Raw genomic sequence first — 20,373 nt, 5'->3', positions numbered from 1 at the left:
GCAATTTTAGTGATACTCCATTACAATTATTAAACTTTTGGTAACTTTCAGTTCAGTCATTAAAAAAGTAACCATTAAATGTGCGAAAGTCCATATTCACTTACTACAAATTCCAGGTTGTTTTAACCACTAATGGGAGATATATTACGTGATTGCCAAATTCTAGCCAGGTTACGTTAACCCAACCCAGTTACCGTGAAAGCGGCCCTTCGTAATTGATGGCTTTCTATTTTTCGATAGCGAACTCGATTCGGATATTTGGACGTGGGCGAACATGTTACGAGAGCTAAAGTGGCGAGAGGCTATGCGCCTAAGCATTGATGCAAGCCCTTCGTTGTTAGAATGCTGGGTGATGATATTTATGTACACCTAGTTTTTAGCTTCTTTACACTAGTAAGTAGTATTGGTTATGAAGACTGTAAGTTAAGGTTAACTAACTTAAAGTAATGGTAACAGCATTTAGCCATTATGTTATCAGAAAAATTGTATATTTCCCTTACTTGACTACTAACAAGACAAATTATCATCTACATTTCCTTGATGGACGACTGTAACAAACAATAGAGAAAGAACAATACGTTAAAATTAAAATAGCGTCAGTTTCTCTTGTAAAGAAAACTCTCAGACATTATTGTAATGATTTTTATTCCGATGTAATAAACAATTTTTGTCAGTGTAAATCTCATACAGCAATGAAATGGATCATTCCTAACGAAATGTGTAAAATTATCGAAAGGATGCAAGATGCAAGCATTCCAGCTTAAAAGAGAAAACATTTCATCACGTAATGTAAACGCGACTTTGTAGTTTAGACAAAAAGTTGCTGCTGCTCCCTTAATCCATTTAATTATACACAAATGGTCAAACAAAGGAGCGGGTGGTTCCAGGAGGGAGGGGGGCTACTGCTTGCGCGAGCGCAATAAATCGTGTCCAATTAGCGAGCGCCGTTATCCGCGACAAAGCGATCGCCGGCCTCTTAGAATAACCACAAATCACAATATAGAAAAGTAAGGCCTCTCCAAATTACTTTTTGGGTATTTTTAAGAAGAAAAGCGAGAGGAAGATTTCGAGTGTGTTACAAAATTGTAAATAGGTGTAACCCAAACGGCATAACGGTATCTGATACTGACATGATGATGACAATATCAGTATCATATGAATAAATATAAACAAATGAATATCCCATTTTATCCATCTAGCCCACGTCAAGTTACCATCTGTATCCAAATGATGAACTTATGAACGCTGAGCTGACCCTCCCGTTCAACGTGTTTGGATCGGGGTAGGTCTACTGTTAGGAGTTAAACTGTGAAATAGGTCTTGGGTGCTACCTAACATGGTCAATACCCACATGAATTTTAAAACATTCTAACTTTGCTCTCTTTTTACTGTCAAGTCTGTAAGAGTCGAGTGGACATGACTCTACCTACACTGAAAGGAATTTGATAATTTGCTCAAGTTGTAGTTTGACACCTTTAATTGTGAAATTGGCTTCCTTTATCACACAGTGCTCTAACTTTACGATATCTTTTAAATACTAAGGATATTTGATTCACTTTAGTTAGCTTCAGAAAAAAAGAAATCTAAGTTAGATTTGTTTGGTCATTGTAAAATGTTACAGTCGGTCACAAGCTAGCGGTCACATGATAATATTTACGATTACCAGTCCAAGGGAACAATGGTTAGACAATGGGAACACGATACGTCCCATCTACTTAATTTTGACTAGACACTTTTGTCATGTGTTTTTGTTCGCGGTCATTTCCATAAATTATAGAGGACAGCAGTGTGAAGACAGGGAACGGCTTGTAACCCTTACGGTGATGTAAATTAGGGTCAGAATTGTTGTGTTGTTACTAAGCTGGTAAAGGTGGTAAGGTAAGAGTTTGTACCTGCCATTGTTATGGTAAGCAGTGACGTGACGGATGCGCCACGCGGGGGATTCGGTTAACGCCGACAAACATCCATTTGATGCATTAGATCTCTTGGGGTTTATTGAATAATTGGTGGTGCAATAAAATTTCTTTGATAGATTGTGAGAACGCATGGTTTTTAAATTGAATAAAATTGAATTAAAAACATAAATAGGACAATGGGAATCGAATATGGAGATTTTATAAATAATGGTCAATTAACCCGTAAACGCACCCAGTATAAAACTAGAAAAGCACTCACCATATCACAGTCTTTTGAAAATAATAGTTTCTGCAGATGCAAAGATAGCGACGCCAATTTAGGTGCCAATTAGAGGTAGAAAACGCCTAAGGGCTAATTCTGCGAGGCTCAGTATTGTTCAGTCACGGCACAAGCCGATCAGTTTAAATTTCGCCCGATATGGGCGCGCCTTATAAGGCCCGAGGTAATTCTGCGTCGGCGCACAAAACATCCGCTAATTGGCAGAAATGTCATATTATATTGGAAATGATTGATGGTATCGGCTATCGAGCCATCTCTGGTGAGGACGGCGTTTCCGATCGGTCGGATAGGCGCTTGTCGGTTTTTCCAGTCGTTTGCTTCGTGGTTCTTGTGCCTAACTGATGTGTTGAACTAGACAGTTTTGCTAAGATACTGGATCTTGGGTAGTAATGGTTGTGCGGTTTCGTTTTCCACTCGAGACGATGCAATGGGCTGTTGTAAAATGGATGTTTCACGGTCGTTTAGTTGGATGTATCTAATATTATAACAGTTTCCAGTGATCGTTTAAATCATAATCGAAGACCGGCAGAGTACTTATCTATGGCCCAAAGTAGGAAAGGACGCACGATAACGCAAATAATTTCAATTAGTTCAACGTTAGTTATCTGCTTTCTACTTAGATATCCTGCACAGCGTCGTAGACCCATTTCTTTATCACCCATCCTCGTAATAGACGAGTTCGTTGACTCGCACAGTGCCCTAGTTCTCACGTGATCGCCGATCAGTCGGCCAACAAACGATTCAGATCATGCCGACTCATTCGCTCAATTGGCCCTTCCTGTTTGCGACAGTGTTCCACCAAGGCCATGATTCTAGCCGGGGACGCTGTTCGCTCTTGACCGACTTTTTAATGAGGATTTAAACATTGATATGGTTTATCTTGTTTAAAATGTGCTCTTTTGCATGCATCGGGTTTTAAAAGGCTATTTTGTGGAATACTTTTATTAATTAGTTCTCGTGTCGTCGTGATCATGAGGCTAATGTATAATTCTTCAGATTTTAAAGTCAGATAGTAGAGCCCCAACTGTATCTCACCAAATTGTAAAATAATTATTAATGAAATTTCTCCGGGGCATCAAATACGTGCGTCATTTTGAGATCTTATGCTTGAGAAAGTCACACACATGTCACGCACTTGTTTATTTGGAAATCCCAACTACAATCAAGTCAGATGCGACGCGTCATTTAACCCATCACATTCCATACTGAGTGTACGGCACGGCAATTGCCTTTGTAACATGTGTTCATTTCGCGTTTAAAACTTCAAAGGGGCCTTTTAACTTGAAAAATAAAGTAAAACTACGGCGCTAATATGATTCGTGCGAATGTGTGCAGTCAGCACACCCGCATGCTATTTTTATTTCGAATGCATGTGCAAGCGGACCGAAACCCGGGTCGTTCCCGCGACCCGAGCTAAAATTAGTCTTGACGCACGGGGATGACGTGCGTCTAGACTTAACCAGAAGTATTCCTGGCGGTCTTTATGAACATCATAACTTTGGGCGTACAGTAATAAGTGGGATCTATTTATTACCGCACAAAATTATAATATACCTACTTCTTTTGGCATGATGATTGTTAGAAGTTTAAATAAGTGCATGTTGTACTCACGTGCATCTTTTAATTTCGATGTTGTGATATGAGATGGATAGATTTTTGCTAATAATTTTAATGCTCCAAAGGATATCATTGCAATTGGCTACCTAGGTAGGTACTCGTATTGTTGTAACAAAACGAATTCCACAAAGGAACCTGCAAGAAAAGGTTAATATTTCATAATGGAAACCGCATGGGACATTCAAAATGACATTAAGCGTTCATTATATCACTGCCGTCGCATTGTAAGTGGATTATTACTGTTTCCGTCTAGTCATATAATTTAAGTCTTAAACTAAGAAGCATTTTAAGTTAACGTCTGCATCATCGCCGTAATGAGAAAGTTTGTAGACGTAAAATCCTCATCACATGCTTAAGTGAAATTGCTACAATAAACACACTCGTGGTGTTGACTCAGTCGGCTGGCATGCGTGAGAATGGCTGGACCTGCGTCAATATTAGGAGACGCATGCGCAACCATGTTCCATACTTACGTGCACTGAGCAACTGCATTCAAAGCTTACTGAGGTTGCTCGTGAACTTTAGAAAGATGTTTAAGTACTTCTTACTTTACCTACTTAAATAAAGGTCAATATTTGAAAATTGCAAATCCCCTTCACATCGGAATATTTTAACTATGATTTATAAATTTCATGATAATCAGTCGCAAGACTGTGATCTGGTATTTTATTTTTATTTTAAAGTTACATGCACGAGTAAACGTAAACGCAAATTGAATAAATATAACGTGGCGCTTAACTTATTTCAACATGATAAGTTGATTTTATACTGAATGTTACTAGGTATGTATATTAAATTGAGTCATAAGCATAAGAACAACAACGCCCACGCCGTTTTTAATGTCTTGTACTTACTGCATAATAAATGTATTTTTAAATGATTGCCTGGAATGTTATTCTCATTCATATTCAATCAACCGAGGAAAATTAAGCAAGATATGTTTGCTTATTAGATAGGTACTATGATAAGTGTGTGCATGTCGCATCGTAAGTACATGGTCTTGACTTGAACCTAATGGAGGATGTTCGCTTCCAAGTGCAATCGAGCGTAACAGATACCTTCGCTAATACACCCAGCACTTCTCGAATCCGGTCCGATTAGCAAGCCTATTTCCCCGTCTGCCGCCCACACAGCGGCCTCTATATCTGACTAATGCACAACAGCGACTATTATTTACCACCACCGAGGAACAGGTTTGCGATTATCCGCACGAAGCTCTCCTGACTGCATCTCGCACTGGTTTATGGCACGTTATTTTGATTTACAGTGTTATAAGATGCCCTGCACGGCCGATAATTTGTTTGAAACCTTGTTGCGGACTGTGTAAGACTGGCAAGTTTTCGAGTTAACAGAACCTCGTTTAATGATGACTTGATTTTAATGGCCGGACGAGAAATCCGCTATTAAGTATTTATTGGCAATGTTTTGCAAAATCATAACAGAACTTAATAAAGCTCCTATCAGCTCCTGTATTTCATGCTTTGAAAGGTTTTCATATCTATTATAACCATATTTTGCAAACATGACTTGATATTGAGATCAACTTCAATTTTAAATGAATGTTTTGAACACGAACTTCAATTACTATGAGATTAAAGACAACTAACTCAAATAAATAGTTCTACATCCCAAACATTTACTGCTGTATGACATTGCAACGACTCGCCGAAAACCACGAGCACTTAGCAAGAGTTATTTTATTTGCCTAGCAAAGATACACTCTCTAGTAGCTAAACGTTGGAATAACAAAAACAGCAAATGTTAGCTTCCATTGCGTGTGAAAGCCGGCTTGAACCACCGGCCATCGGTTGCTGTTTATTTTCGCTCTTTTGCACAACTCTGGCATGTCTATGAACTTTTTCACTTTGTTTCTTTGTTTTCTCTGTTGTTTATGTTCTTTGGGAATAGAGATTGATTTGTTAAGGTTATAAATGTCTACTTTTCTTTTCAATCTCTTGATGTAGAAGTGCTTTAATGTCAGAACACGGATCAAAGGAGTTTAATTTGATCATCAGAAATATTTCTGATTTCTTAAACACTTCATGCCACTAGTGAAATGCATCGCACTATTTTTGATTGGATATAGCTTTGCTAGTTGATGCAATAACTTGTAATGTTTATGTCAACGCGAAATTGTGAACTCCGTCAGTTTATAATATAACGCGTGAGATTGTAAACTAACAGTGGGTTAGGTTAGGTTAGATTGTAATTTAACTACGTCAGATTATAATCTGACGGAATTCACAATATTACGGTGACATTTACACGAACAACATTATAGCCATATGTGGAAGAAAATGCACTTCAATATGTTATGTCGTGTAGATAGCCTGATTTGGAGGTATGCCTTCATTATAGAGAAGGACATAGATAGCTTTAATGTCAATGTTATGCTAACTTTTCCGTGTATGCGCATTAACCACTTAATTCATATGACTCCCTGTATGCTAACAATAATTGTTAAAATTGATGCATCCCGTATTGTCAATGCCATTGCGTGTCTTTGCAAAGTTTGAATATTGTAGGGTGGGTAAAATCCAATTGATTCAGATGTCATTTATCATAATAATCAAGTGTTACTGTTTTGAATTAAGTTCAGTTCTGTACAAATAATATAATGCCAGGTTCGTTTTTGGGTGAAATCGTCTGATTAAACCATTATGGTAATAATTTTGGACTTGACAACAGGCCGTATACAGTTTTGTTCCCATCTTTTATGGATACTAAATTACACTCATAAGAGTCAAACAATTTTAACGAACGAAAAAAATATTTCCGATGGCAAATCGGCATTTTAATATGCGTAAATTAAATAACTTTAATAAGTTACAAAAGAATTTCCAAAATACATAAAAATTAAGCCGAACTCACAAAAGATTTTAATTGGCGATCGCATGCGTAAAGTTTATAGCGGTAGCAGTAACAGCGGGTGACATGAGCGCGGCTAATGAGAGATCGAGCGCTCGATACGAGGCGAGAGTCGAAGCGAACGATCAAGGAATTGATACATCTTGAAAACACCTAATGGAACTTAGTAACACGGGGCATTTTGTTACCTACCTACATATCATCATCATAATCATCATCGTCATTCTAGGATATTTAACAATTCACATACACAGTGAGCGCGCCACATACACAATCTCTCACATTTTTACGATCGATTCTTTTTAAATTACCTACTTACTTATTTTATTAGTTAGAAGAGCTTCTTCATAATAAAACTATTCTAAGGTATCAAGATTAAAAGAGCTTAATACATTTGTAATTTCAAAGCAGCTTCTAATTTTAATATAAGATAGTGGACATTATAATGAGATACCTTATCTAAAATATTTACACTACAGCTCTCTGCTGGCTTATCCTGCCCTCTGGGCTCATATGGTCATACGATTTTCATTAAGGTTTGCAGGCATGCAATTTATTGTTACGACTGTGGACACGATAGAGTCACGACTGGCGACTGCAGCGACGGTAATGAGAGATCCCGCGCTCGATACAGACGCGAAGCGTGCGATGCTCGAATTGATACCTTTCTGTACAACAACTTACTTTTCGAAAAACACTGCTTATTTGTGCCTTTTTCCTTGTCCTTCGTGTTCTTATTTCACTTGAGATTTATGGCATTCTCGGACTTTACGATAAAAGTTTTAGTGCCAGATTACTTACATGCAATTCTCGAATAGATGATGATGAGTACAATTCGGATATATTACTGGTCATTATCTACCTCAATGATGTGTCGTTTCTTAAATTCCCGCGAGACACAAAGATCCACAATGGCGTCGTTAAATTTCGATTGCTTCGTGATATTGCTATCGCGTAAGGCTCTTTTAACGTTTCGTCATAGTTCTGCTACACCTACTCCATCATTTAGACACCGGCAATAAATTCTAAATGTCACAGAAGATGATGCATAATGGATTCAATGCCGCGAGGTGTCATCTCGTCGTGCACATGTATCGTATAAGCTATATGTGTGGTGACATAAGGTGTACTTTTGTGTGGGATACATAGCGGTTGTTAGCGGTTGTAAAGGAACAAAACCCCATCGTTGACATGCCTGTTTCGGTCACGATTTGTTCGTGTACATGGAGTAATTATGGGAAGTTAATTGAGAGGTTACGCTCCGCTTCAAATGTAGCGGGCATGTGAGCCCTAATGGGGAAAACAACGATTGATGACCGCGATAAGTTTTAGTAAATTAATTAGGTGTACTTTGGGGATATTTACGTGTTTTTATTAATTACACGTTACAAAGCTTTCCCCTTGTTGTCGTGTTTTAGATTCCTTTATTATTTTCATTCCAGTGTCATGTACGTAGGTACTGTTTTGAATTAAGTACCATCATTTTTTGTCGTCGATTAGGACTTCGATATAGAGAAGATTCAATTAGTAACAATCAAATCTGGAATGGAAAAACCAATGGAACGGCGACTAAAAGCTAACATTACTTACTGTACCTTCGACTTCGAGGATTATAGTCAACTCACTTCATAGTTGCAACTTTCCAGTGCATTTTCCAAAGCTGTCAGCAACTAGTCTGTATCTTCAGCAATTTGTTGCAGGCAACTTTTGAGGACAAGGAACAAATTTGCATGGAGTGGTTCGCCGACTCATTTCCATACAATTTGAACCACACACGGCGATCGCGCGTGCCTACTGCTAAAAGCTCTTATAATATCGCCGCTTCATTTTCCACGTCTTTATTTAAATGCTTTGTAGTTTATGAGTTCATTCTTCGTTCAGCGTTTGCATAGATAATAGTTAGATATGAGCCACCTATTACCGACCCAATATTACTTATGCATTTTTACATAAACAACAATATCCTTGACATTTAACAAATTGGATGGTCCTGGACATTACAGAATTACAAAATTTTATGGCCTCACTCTAAGGATCCTATTCTGAAGGTAACTTTATGTATCTTGTACCTTTCCACATATTGACAATAGAAACAAATTCTTACCAAGCTTAGTTGAAAATTACTTTGTAAGAAACGCAATATTTTGACTTGTCCTGTCAAACCTTCAGATCTGTCGTTGGGTTCCTCGAAAATCAATTTAAACCTTAACTTCGTATGTTAAGGTTAACAATAGCAGTTGCAAGGTTAATGGAATTGGTTGAAGATGTCTCCGACTATAAAGTTTGGACAATGGCCGAAGGCGCTATTTGCGGCGGGACCACCGGCGATGATGCGCGCGCGCCGCGAGACAGACACTTGATGACTTTTCAATGAAGTCAGGCTGTTTTCAGTGAAACACTTAAAGCTTTCATGTTGATAGTATTGAGTTATGTGATTTCTGTGCTTTTTAGAGGAGTTTCCCATGAAATAGTATTGTAAGCACCTGCACATGCTGTTGTAAAAAATGATAGCGCGAGTTTGTCATGTCGTAAAAAGTTGGTTAGTGTAAGAAATACCAACTTTATCTCCCAACAATAAATAGGTCTATCTACATCGTCGGTTAAGTTCTATCACCACGTAAGTAATTTTTTGGCGGTTTCGCTAGAGAATCGAAAGACGCGTCGTTTCGTCTAATCTCCTGAATAGTTGCTAAAAATGACTTACGTGGTGATAGAACTTAAACGACGCTATGCTTTAAAACAGATCCTAAATTGACGAAAATTTTTTCAGCTATGTGATATTAACCCTTAACTGGTATCGTAAATTGGACATACGTAACTGGTATCGTGGGGGCCGCGCGGCCCCCATACTATGTTCGCTTCTAGCAAGCATGTTTTACCTATATACTTGAATAAATGCTCATAAATGATATATATCAGGCTTTTTCTATGTAATCATTTAGTTTTTATTGTATTGAATCTAATTACATTAATACTTCAAGACATTACATAATAATAACAACTTTTTACGTAATATTTTTTTAACGTTACAAATATCTATGAAACCTACGTTTAGAAAGTTATAAGCAACAATATTATTATTTTAATTAATCCATAATAATGTGAACTTAATAATAAATAACGTTTTAATGTAATGTTTCATAAAAGTAATAAGCATTTTATAAAAATAAAAACATTAATATTATGTTGACAAACATTAGCAGGTACTAGTGGATTTTCAGACCACTTGTATTTATTTTTTCATAGTAGCTGGATTGACTAGGTCCTACAACATCTTCATTTTCACTCTCTGAAGAAAAAACTTGAAAATCGGAATCAATATCCTCATTATCGACCGAATATTGGTGATTGGGTCTTCACAATGACCTATAATTTTATTATCACTATATCCTTCTTCTGACATGCTACTAATCACTAATTTGGAATCAAAAACTTCGTTCTAGGTATATTCTATTGTTTTATCACTTATAAACCACCAATACTGCAAAAAATAAAAAACAAATAAAAATTGCCGTGAAAAAAAAACTAACGTAACTGTTATTGTGGGGGCCGCGCGGACCCCAACACGTACATATCTTCGTCCTGGTGAATGATGCAGTGCTGAAACGCCTGCATCAGACGCGAGTAGCGCCGATATGAGAATACAAAAAATTTTGGCTACCCACGATGCGTAGCTTCTTAGAAATCAAAGAAAACGTCATGCGTGGGGGCCGCGCGGCCCCCACGATACCAGTTAAGGGTTAAGTAAGTGTAAGTCGTCGCTTTTCATTAGGTCTGGTATGTCGTTCCAATCCCATTAATTTTAACATGAAACGTGCGTTATTAATACTCCGAGTGTCTTGTTTCATACCGCACAAACCGCATCCGCACTTGTGAAGATTCAATATGAAACTCACGGGTATTTTTATCTTTTTCCCTTCTGGTAAATTATGAAAGTACCTGCTTAATACTTTTGAAGCTTATTTTATTTCAATTGATTGAAAGCGTTAATACCAGAGACTTACCTATTTATCCTTATTTATACAGTTAGTGATATTAGTTAATTATGTTAAAATCGACTGTAACTCTTGTCAAACAAGTAAAGTAACAAACTACATGACAGCTAATGTTAATTATCATTAAGATTATCAGATTGAATTAAAAGAGTACTTACATCTAAGATCTGTGTTTACGACACGGAGGAGCTTTTAACTTCCCAGAATACTTTTAATGACTCTATGGTTGTAATAAGACATAATTATTTATCTTAAAATTATCTTAAACAGTTGCAACTAATGTTTTAATTAATAAACTTTGTTTTGTAAGCCTTTTGGAAATGTTTATTTTCAGCATTTTATTTGCTATGCAATCATTGCTCTTTGACCCTAAGACATTATCCACCTACATACGAGTATTTCTAGTTTGCACACATTTCTCGATGCTCTATCGGTCTATCCGATAAACAATCGAGTCTTTATTCGAGTCCACTCGCGCCTATTCGAGTCCAGTCGGCTCCAATTCACTGCTATCGCGCCATCGCCGTGCCACCGCTCTTTGATCCCGCAATTGAGTTAATCGAATACTCCTTACGATAGATCACTATTTTATTTCCGCTACTGCGATGAAGACATTCTGAATGGGCCGCGTTGATTGAATTTATGAGAAGTGGATACTTGTCTGAGTTGTTTACTATTATTTATCACCTGCTCACATCAACGTCTGTAGTAGACGGCACTTTATTATGGGAATACGTTTATAGTAATGCCGATAGTAGAGTTAAAGGCGTAGTTTTGGTGTAGATGCCGTTACATGCAATTACAGGCAGTAGGCAACACGTAATCTTTTTGACTGTAGCGTGAACGGAATTTAAACTATTTCTTACAAACGGCGACCGTACCATTTTAAGAACAACAATCTCGCCGACAAAACGAATGACATTCTGCGCCCAGTTTGGAAGATTGATAACCACCCACGAAATGCATTTCTATTGTAATCGCTATCTAAATGCGTATGCATTGGCATGGTTATCGGGCGATGTCAAGGATAGATAGCGTATTGATGGCGATTCGCCGCCCCAGGGCCGGGCGTGGCCAAGGATACGATATACGAGACGTGTTCAGGGAGCGGTCTTTTATAGACGATAGATTGTGTTTACGCTGCTCCGACTAATGGCAGGATAAAGTTTTGCCTACAAACATATTGGCTTACAATCGCCGGAGACGTTTTCTGGCCGATGATAAATGAGCAGCGTAGGCGCAAACTCTATGAGGGCGCGATCGATGCGATGTGGGCTCGGAGCGCGTTGCACCATAAACGAACCCTTTGTGCTACAAATTGGTCATGAGGGTTTGACCGATTGCCTTTTGCAGTTATAAAAATTACGCCTCCGTCTACCCACGCGGGAAAGTTATCAGCTTTTAGTGCGACTCCGACGTTGCGTTTGTTTTGAATTTAGAGCGAGCTTTCTCGGGGCGACGCTAAAGAAATGTTTAGATAAGGAAACGTTGCAACACGAAGCAAAACAATGAAGTCTTAATTGTTAGTTGTGTTTCATTTATTCATATTGTTAGGGTACGTTCACCTTTGGGACGTGGGTGTTGCTTTTGTTATTTGGAGATTAGGAACAATAGATAAATGAAAGTTGATTCCTGGATGACCTATTTTTTCATTAGTAAACATAAGAATTAACCGTTACATTCAAACCCATAACATTGCATCGTATCTCTTGGTAGTAAGTAAGTAGAGTCGGTCTACTTACTCTATTTTCTCATCCCTACATTATGGGACAATTTGAATAACGTGTCCGTGGAATAGTTAGCTGAAGGTTTATCTTGTAGAATGCAGTGGTATTATCGCTTATAATAAGCCTACTAGTTTATTCATAGCCCCACTACTGGTTCTGGGTACAGAAACTATTTATAATAGACACCGAGTAGTCCCCATTACAATGAACGCTGGCGAACGCGGCATTAGATATGATTTATGTTAATTTAAACGCAGGGCTTGCGGTAGGCTCGCATATAATAATAAGTTCCGCTGCCCGTGACCAATGCTAAATTGAATGTAGAGTCAGTTATTTGCCATAGATCGAGCGCGCGCGCGATCGATTCGTTGCGAGATGATCGATGGCTTGAATAATTAGTGGGACAGTTGCAAGCCAAAAATACAGGCTGTAATATAATTTCACTTTAGAGATAATAATGTGCAGACAACGCCACAAATCCAAAACACTGTGGAATTGTATACAGATAAGTTTTATAATTGGAACTTTAAATAAAATAAAAGCTTTTTACTTTGGTTCAAATGAAATATTAAGTTACCCATATTAAAATAATGTGCTTTTATATTACACTCCTTTAAGACGTCTCCTTGAGTTACACAAGTTTGAAAAAATCATAAACCTACCCAACATTGTAACAAATTCTCATTCGAAATAAGCATGTTATGGCCATTAAAATCAGTAACCCACGTTCAACGCGGGGTATAAGCTATAAGGGCGCAAGATGTTCGCGATCCTTATCGGGAAGACAATGAGTGCCGGGTTCGATGCTAATGTGGGTCTAATTAAGCTGTGCCGGGATCAACAAGCATCTCAGCTATTACGTTATTATGCCCATATAAGATCTATGCAAATGCTTTGAATATGTATTCCTGTAAGTATAGGTTAGGTTTTATAATTGCAGTAGATTATAGAACTAGCTGCTTATTATAATTTGACTACCTATACTTTAAATGACTATTGATGACAGAAAAAATAAGAAATTTTGTATTCATTTTTCACCAATCAAACGATCATGATATTTTGCTTTTCTCAAATGTAGGTTTCCTTAGTTTCTACTAAACAACGACGATCTATAAAACATAGTTTTTACTACAAGACACACAGAGGCAATCATAAGCAAATAGTAGTTTTACCAAATTTTTAAACAATCAAAAGTGATAAAAAAAGTATTAGAGGTTTTTGTGGTCAATTTACTAATATTCACCATCTAGCGTTCCAAACATCGATTCACGCTTAGTTAGCCAAGCAAATTGTCTTCTCTGTGGCCCAACCATCCTCATTACTACCATAATGTCGTAATGAAAGACCATGGCAGCACCGTAATCACACGCGTCTCGCTAACGACCTGTATGCTGACGTCATCAACTTAGCTGTAATTTTATTCAATTATATAGTTTTTGTTATTTTCAAGGCGCTTGTTAAATATAAGATGCGTATAACGTTATTATGTAGTTAACGAGACGAAAGTCGTTATTGTCAAGTCAACAAGAAATTGTTTAGCCTCGATCACTTCGACAATATTAGATAGAGACAAGAAAATGAATCATTAGCCCGTAATGCAAATAGTTACTGAAAATTACAAATGAAAGGGGAAAAATAAGCTTTGTTCGATACGGATTGATACCTCCAGCAAAATGAAACAGAACTCTTGTCGTAACTTGACTTATAAGAAACTTTACGATTCTGATATGGTCTTACTCCTCTGCAGTGGAGACTAAATGACCAGATGTTGATGATGATAATAAAAACCTTTTGTTTCTTTCTTCCTCAGGTTGCTAGTCGGAGCTCCGCTCGGCCAGAACCTTCAACCCAACACATCGCAGTCAGGCGCCCTCTGGAAATGTGGTCTGACTCCAGCTGTGAGGGACTGCGAGCAGGTCATCACCGACGGCTTGAGGAGTGAGTACCGTCCTGCCCCATCACTCATGACGTCAGCACTGACATCTCTGTAACACTGGCCGAGATATTCCGTAGCAAGAGGTCAGACACGTATAGTGACGTCACGCTTATGATCACATTATAAACTTCATTTAAACGCATCGTGTATTTTCATGAACTTTTCGTGAGAAAATTCAACCATTGCCAAGCAAAAGATCTATATGCACTGATTACTTTTACTTTGGTGTTTTCTTTTCCAAAATTTTCTTACTTCTGATGTTTAAACGAAGTTTGGTGAAATGATTTGGTTTTAATATCTAGCATAGATAAGTACACACTATGTAGGAATCTTGTGATATCAAAATTCAAATAACTGATCTGTATAAAAGCTTTATAAATAATGGAAATAATATAGTAAGACGAAACTGAAGTATAGTTTTTCGTAGACTACATAATAGTTATCCACGTGTGTTAGTTAATCACAAATCACAAGATAGTTTAAAAATACTACAATAGTGACTAGAATTCACTTAGCTAATAGATTATAGCCAGCAACATTTTCGACAACCATTTAGTACACGTACGGTATTACCAATGCAATTGTTTTCAGCGATATGTGTATACAAAAAAATAAATGTCTAGGGCAACTTTTTATAAAACAAAGTAAAAATATTGTAAAACTCTCAGTCAGGTTAAGTTGTAATTAATAAGTTTTAACTAAACTGTTGTCTTTTGTCGGTGGTGCCCCAAACAGCGAAGTACGGCCAAATAAGGACGAGTAAGTGAGCTGTGGTCTCAAGCCCCTTTATCTTAATCATCTGCTCTTGAACTAATATCGACTAATCGCTGTACTTTTGATTTATTTACTAATTCATTCCGACAGACATTTGCCTGAAGGTTCCGACCGTATATAACTTTATATAACGCATGTGCATCACTAACTCGCCATTTCAAGTTTTATTTTGCATTAGACTCCAACATATTTAGCACAATTACTTGCAGGATTTAGAGTTCGTAATATTTTTGTAACCATTTATTTTGACTGTATAAATCCTGCATGTAAATACATACAATAAAACAGCACTAACTGCTTGCAAAAGCACCATCACAAGCTTGAGCTATGTACTCAATGTAATAAACATCACAACCTATGTTAGTCTCGTAGATATTAGTGCACATGACGTACGTAATAAAATAGTAAACAATTTAGATTATTTCATCGATTAGAATAAGCTTATTAGAATGAAAACATTATCCTTGTTTAAAGCAATAATATGCATTGAGTTTATAATAAAGTGATCATTGAAATTACACAACTGAGCAGCTAACATGAAGAGAAACGTTGAAGGTGACTGGTATTAATAAAAGTTAATAACATTTTGAAATTAATAAACATTACAAAATTGGAACAAGAATGTATTCAATTGAAATAACAAAACCAAGATATATCTGGTTTTGTAGTAACTCTACTATCATCTAACAAAAATAATCAAAATGTAACATGGGCCGATTAACTTAATAGATTTAACATAATAGTCGTATCTATATCTAATTCAAAGCATAATTGGTGTCCTTTCTGGTGTTCTAACGAATCGGCCATCATTAATGACGACAGTATCAGCTCTAAATTAACATAAGTAGTCCTCGATAACGTCTATTAACCCGAGACCACATGTTTAGCCGTATCTTCACAGATTTATTTCAGGTTCGCAGCAGTTTTATCGTCACCTTAACGCCTACACAAGATCACCGTTTCTTCTTTAAATACTTAGCTAGGCTACTTTCCGATCGAAGATATGATTGAAATGCATGTTTTACCTTTTATTTTGTAGACGATTTCTCATTAGCACGATTGTTCAACTCAATTATACTCCATATTCTGTATTTTTTCTAGCATCATACACGCCTGGTTGCAAAGCTTTGCATTTGCCAAGTTTACCAAGACTTAGAAATTGGGATTGATTACATATATTTTTTGTTTGAAGCAAAACCAACAATCTGTTGTATAATAAGTCTTCGGTTGATTTTGCTTGAATAATTTTAAATTGAATTACTCTTTACCTTACTACTACTGTTTATTCTGTGTTTGGGTGGAATTTACATAACCCGGTATGAATTAATAGGCCAAGCCTAAATATTTCATGACCAATATTATCTTTGTGTCTAATCGAGCTTTTGGATTTTAAAGTTGCAGTTTTAATGAATAATGATTATTAATTTATGTTAAGCATTGTTTGCTACTATAATTTTGGCAAAAGTTTCTAATATTTTGGCGCTTTTAATTTATGTGTTAGAGCTCTTTTGTCTGAGTATACTGATGTTGTTTTGACAGTTATAGGTACGGACCCATCACTTGTAAACTTGTCGGCGCCCCATCCTGATGAGATCAAAAAGGGGCAGTGGCTCGGAGTATCAGTCAGAAGTCAGGGTCCTGGAAAGAAAGCTGTTGTCTGTGCCCACAGGTATTACCTAATTTTAGAATTTGATACCGACTATATAAAGCTAAATTGTGTCATTGTTCTGATTCGATTTCTTTGTGCGATTTTCAGATACATTCGTAAAGTGGGGGAATCTCAATATGGACAAGGACTTTGTTATATGTTGGATAACCAGCTGAAATTGGCTGACATTTGGGAACCGTGTAAAGGCCGCCCTGTCGCAAGGTAAATAAAACACCTAGGTACCCCTAAAAATTGTTTACTACCTATTTGAGACCATAAGGTATCTAAGACAAAAACAAATGAATTTTAATATTCATAAAGGGAACTTTAATATTTTCAGAGAACATGAAGAATTTGCGTTCTGCCAAGTGGGAACGAGTAGTTCGTTCTTGGGTGACGACACCATACTGATGGGCAGTCCTGGACCGTATGCTTGGCGGGGCACGATCTTCACTCAAGATGCCAGTGATGACGTACTGGCTCGGGACCACGTCGTCTACATGGCGCCTGTGGGAGATGGGGCCAGCCCTGTGGAGAAATACAGTTACTTGGGTAAGTTTTGTGTCTATCTATAGATAGATACGTTATAGATATGTTATAGATAACAGCCTTTAGGGGGTTCGCCTTCAAACATAGGCCTCGTCTTCAACCCTCCACCGACTTCTGTCCCTGGCCACACGCATCCAGTTCACTCTAGCCTGTTGCCAAGTTTTGTATAATTTTTGTTTTAACCTAAGCCACTACAAGTAATCTGAGGTAGACTCCTAAAATCTCACGCCGCCATAATGTAAATCTCGTCTCGTTTCTTATATGGTAATTAAAGTGCGTTTTATTTGTATCGAAACACCAAGCGTACCTATGCGCATAGTAGCGCGCCCACACGCCTCATTCCAGACTCACAGTACGCTCACATACAAACGTGTTTGTGGTATACGACTGGTGCGCTCACAAAAGCACGCCTTTATGCTTTTTAAAAGCAACACAAAAGCATGCTTGTGGTCAGGAGTGGTTGCTTTTGAACCATTGGATACGTTTAAGTCTGTTCGTAAACATAAAGGTGGAGTGCATTCTCGATACATGTAATTAATGATGATTTATTTACTCTCAATACAATTATCTTTTGTTTTAGAAATTGATTGTAAATGACTGATTTGATTTCAGGTATGTCAGTAATAGGAGCCAACTTTTTCGGCCCGAAGCCATCTTACGCAGCGGGTGCGCCGAGAGCCCAAGGAACAGGACAAGTGGTGATCTTCAGCAAACCCATCATCAAGGACTGGACTCGCACCGACATCGATATCCTCAAAGTCGCTCAGCTCTTCAAGGGGGAGCAGTTTGGTTCCAGCTTTGGTTATGAAGTCTCATCGGCAGATGTAAACGGAGATGGGTAAATTAAGTTTTGTATTATTTTTTATATGCTACGTTTACATATTGAAGATGCGGTTAAGTCCAAGCTGGACTCCTTATTGCATCTTATTACCTTTCAGACCAACAATAAATTCTAGTTCTTGTATAGCCCCCTCGTCATTCCCTTTGCCATTGATCGCGTCATAAAAACCGACATTGTATGGGTTGGCGTTGGCTACTGGTAGTTAGGTTACGTTTGTTTATGTTTATGTTCTGTACAATAACGATGTGTGTATTGGCAACAATAGTCAATCTGTAATATGGAACCAATGTGTTAACTTTGCAACTAGGTGGACCCTAGAAAACTTGTACGTTAAAGAAAGATACAATAAACTTGAACATTTTATTCCAGAACGCCTGATCTATTAGTTGGTGCACCCTTCTACTTCTCTCGTGATGCTGGCGGTGCAGTGTACTTATACCTCAACGACAAATACAGTTTTAAGTCCAAATACGACGTTCGACTAACTGGTAAACAAGAGTCCCAGTTTGGTATCACCATTGCAAATGCTGGTGATTTAAACAAAGACGGGTGTGAAGACATAGCTATTGGAAGTCCGTATGAAGGACAAGGAGTGGTATATATTCATATGGGAGACAGGAAACAGGGCTTGAAGACAAAACCTGATCAAATTATAAAGGCGGAGTCTTTGCCTATAACGTTGAGGACCTTCGGGTATTCTCTATCAGGTGGTGTAGATCTGGATGACAATGGATACCCTGATTTACTCGTTGGCGCATACGAAAATGTAAGTTTATCATCAGTTGAAGTGAATTTAAATTGAAGGACTATAAGTTAAGGCATCATACAAAATTTTTAATGTTTTACTTACAGAGCAGCGTAGCTCTCATCCGAACTCGGCCGATAATAGACATCAAAACCTCCGTACGACCGACAAATACGATCATGAACATCGACCCCACGGTCCAGGGTTGTGAGAAGGATCCTGGGGCCAACTATACCTGCTTCCACTTCCAAGCCTGCTGCATTATCAAGTCTCTAGTCAAATCCACTAAAACTAACGTTCATACGTTAAACTACGTTATTGAAGCTGAAACTTTCCCTGGTGGCAGAAAGTACTCTAGGGTTTTCTTTGATTCAGATAAAAGTAATATAGTCAATAAGACGATTAGGTTAGGGAAAGACGTTGAAGACTGCCGAGAACATATTGTTTATCTGAAGAATAATACTAGAGATATTCAGACACCAATCAAAGTAAGTAACTTATAGATTTTAAAGTCAACATTATAATTTCTAAATCACAATTCAAACGAACTTAAAACTTGAAAAATAGACTGCATTTATTGGAATTTGATCTCGTAACCATTCGATTGCCGAGCAGCTGCTTTGACTGAGCTGCTGAAACATTGGTAAACTTGCCGCTATTTTCCTGAAAATATTTTCCTGTAATCTAGCGTTATTTCAAACTAGCTTTCCGCCCGCGGCTTCCCCCGCGTGGAATTTTGTGTCACAGAAAAACAATATCGCGCGCGTATTTGCTCACCGTTTAGACCTACCCTGGACTACGACAAACATTTTAAAACCAAAATCAGCTCAATCGGCCCAGCCGTTCTCGAGTTTTAATCAGACTAACGAATATCAATTCATTTTAATTTACATAGATAGATTACTGAAGAAGTAAGAAAACTGTAAAATTGCTTAATTAGCCATTTTTAGGGTTCCGTAGCCAAAATGGCAAAAACGGAACCCTTATAGTATCGTCATGTCCGTCTGTCCGTCTGTCCGTCTGTCCGTCTGTCCGTCTGTCCGTCTGTCCGCCTGTCACAGCCGATTTACTCGGAAACTATAAGTACTACAGTGATGAAATTTGATGGGAATATGTGTTGTATGAACCGCTACAAAATTATGACACTAAATAGTAAAAAAAAGAATTGGGGGTGGGGCCCCCCATACATGTAACTGAGGGATGAAAATTTTTTTTTCGATGTACATACCCGTGTGGGGTATCAATGGAAAGGTCTTTTAAAATGATATAAAGTTTTCTAAAAAACATTTTTCTTAAAGTGAACGGTTTTTGAGATATCAGCTCTCAAAGTCGTAAAAAGTATGTCCCCCCCCCTCTATTTTTATAACTACGGGGTATAAAATTCTAAAAAAAATAGAGGTGATGCATGCTAATTAACTCTTTCAACGATTTTTGGTTTGATCAAAGTATCTCTTATAGTTTTTGAGATAGGTTGATT

The 20,373-nt window shown here is 37.6% G+C and overlaps 1 protein-coding gene across 2 annotated transcripts in view; it reads left to right on the top strand.

Moving 5' to 3' along the window:
• Positions 1-20,373, top strand: part of mew (multiple edematous wings) — a 96,169-nt gene that overhangs the window by 68,941 nt on the left and 6,855 nt on the right. The window contains exons 2-9 of one of the 2 annotated variants that reach the window (XM_028320787.1): positions 14,214-14,341; positions 15,075-15,098; positions 16,653-16,782; positions 16,870-16,983; positions 17,102-17,313; positions 17,923-18,148; positions 18,521-18,917; positions 19,004-19,384. In XM_028320787.1, the coding sequence (XP_028176588.1) occupies positions 14,214-14,341; positions 15,075-15,098; positions 16,653-16,782; positions 16,870-16,983; positions 17,102-17,313; positions 17,923-18,148; positions 18,521-18,917; positions 19,004-19,384 (1,612 nt within the window). The remainder of the gene's footprint in view (positions 1-14,213; positions 14,342-15,074; positions 15,099-16,652; positions 16,783-16,869; positions 16,984-17,101; positions 17,314-17,922; positions 18,149-18,520; positions 18,918-19,003; positions 19,385-20,373) is intronic. The other variant, XM_028320788.1, reaches the window with a different exon arrangement.

This window comes from Ostrinia furnacalis, unplaced genomic scaffold (genome assembly GCF_004193835.3).
Source record: "Ostrinia furnacalis isolate ACB-3 unplaced genomic scaffold, ASM419383v2 OfSCF7452, whole genome shotgun sequence".
In the NCBI taxonomy this organism is placed as follows: Eukaryota; Metazoa; Arthropoda; class Insecta; order Lepidoptera; family Crambidae; genus Ostrinia; species Ostrinia furnacalis.
Note: the sequence above shows the minus strand (reverse complement) of the source record. Positions and strands in the feature narration are given on the sequence as shown.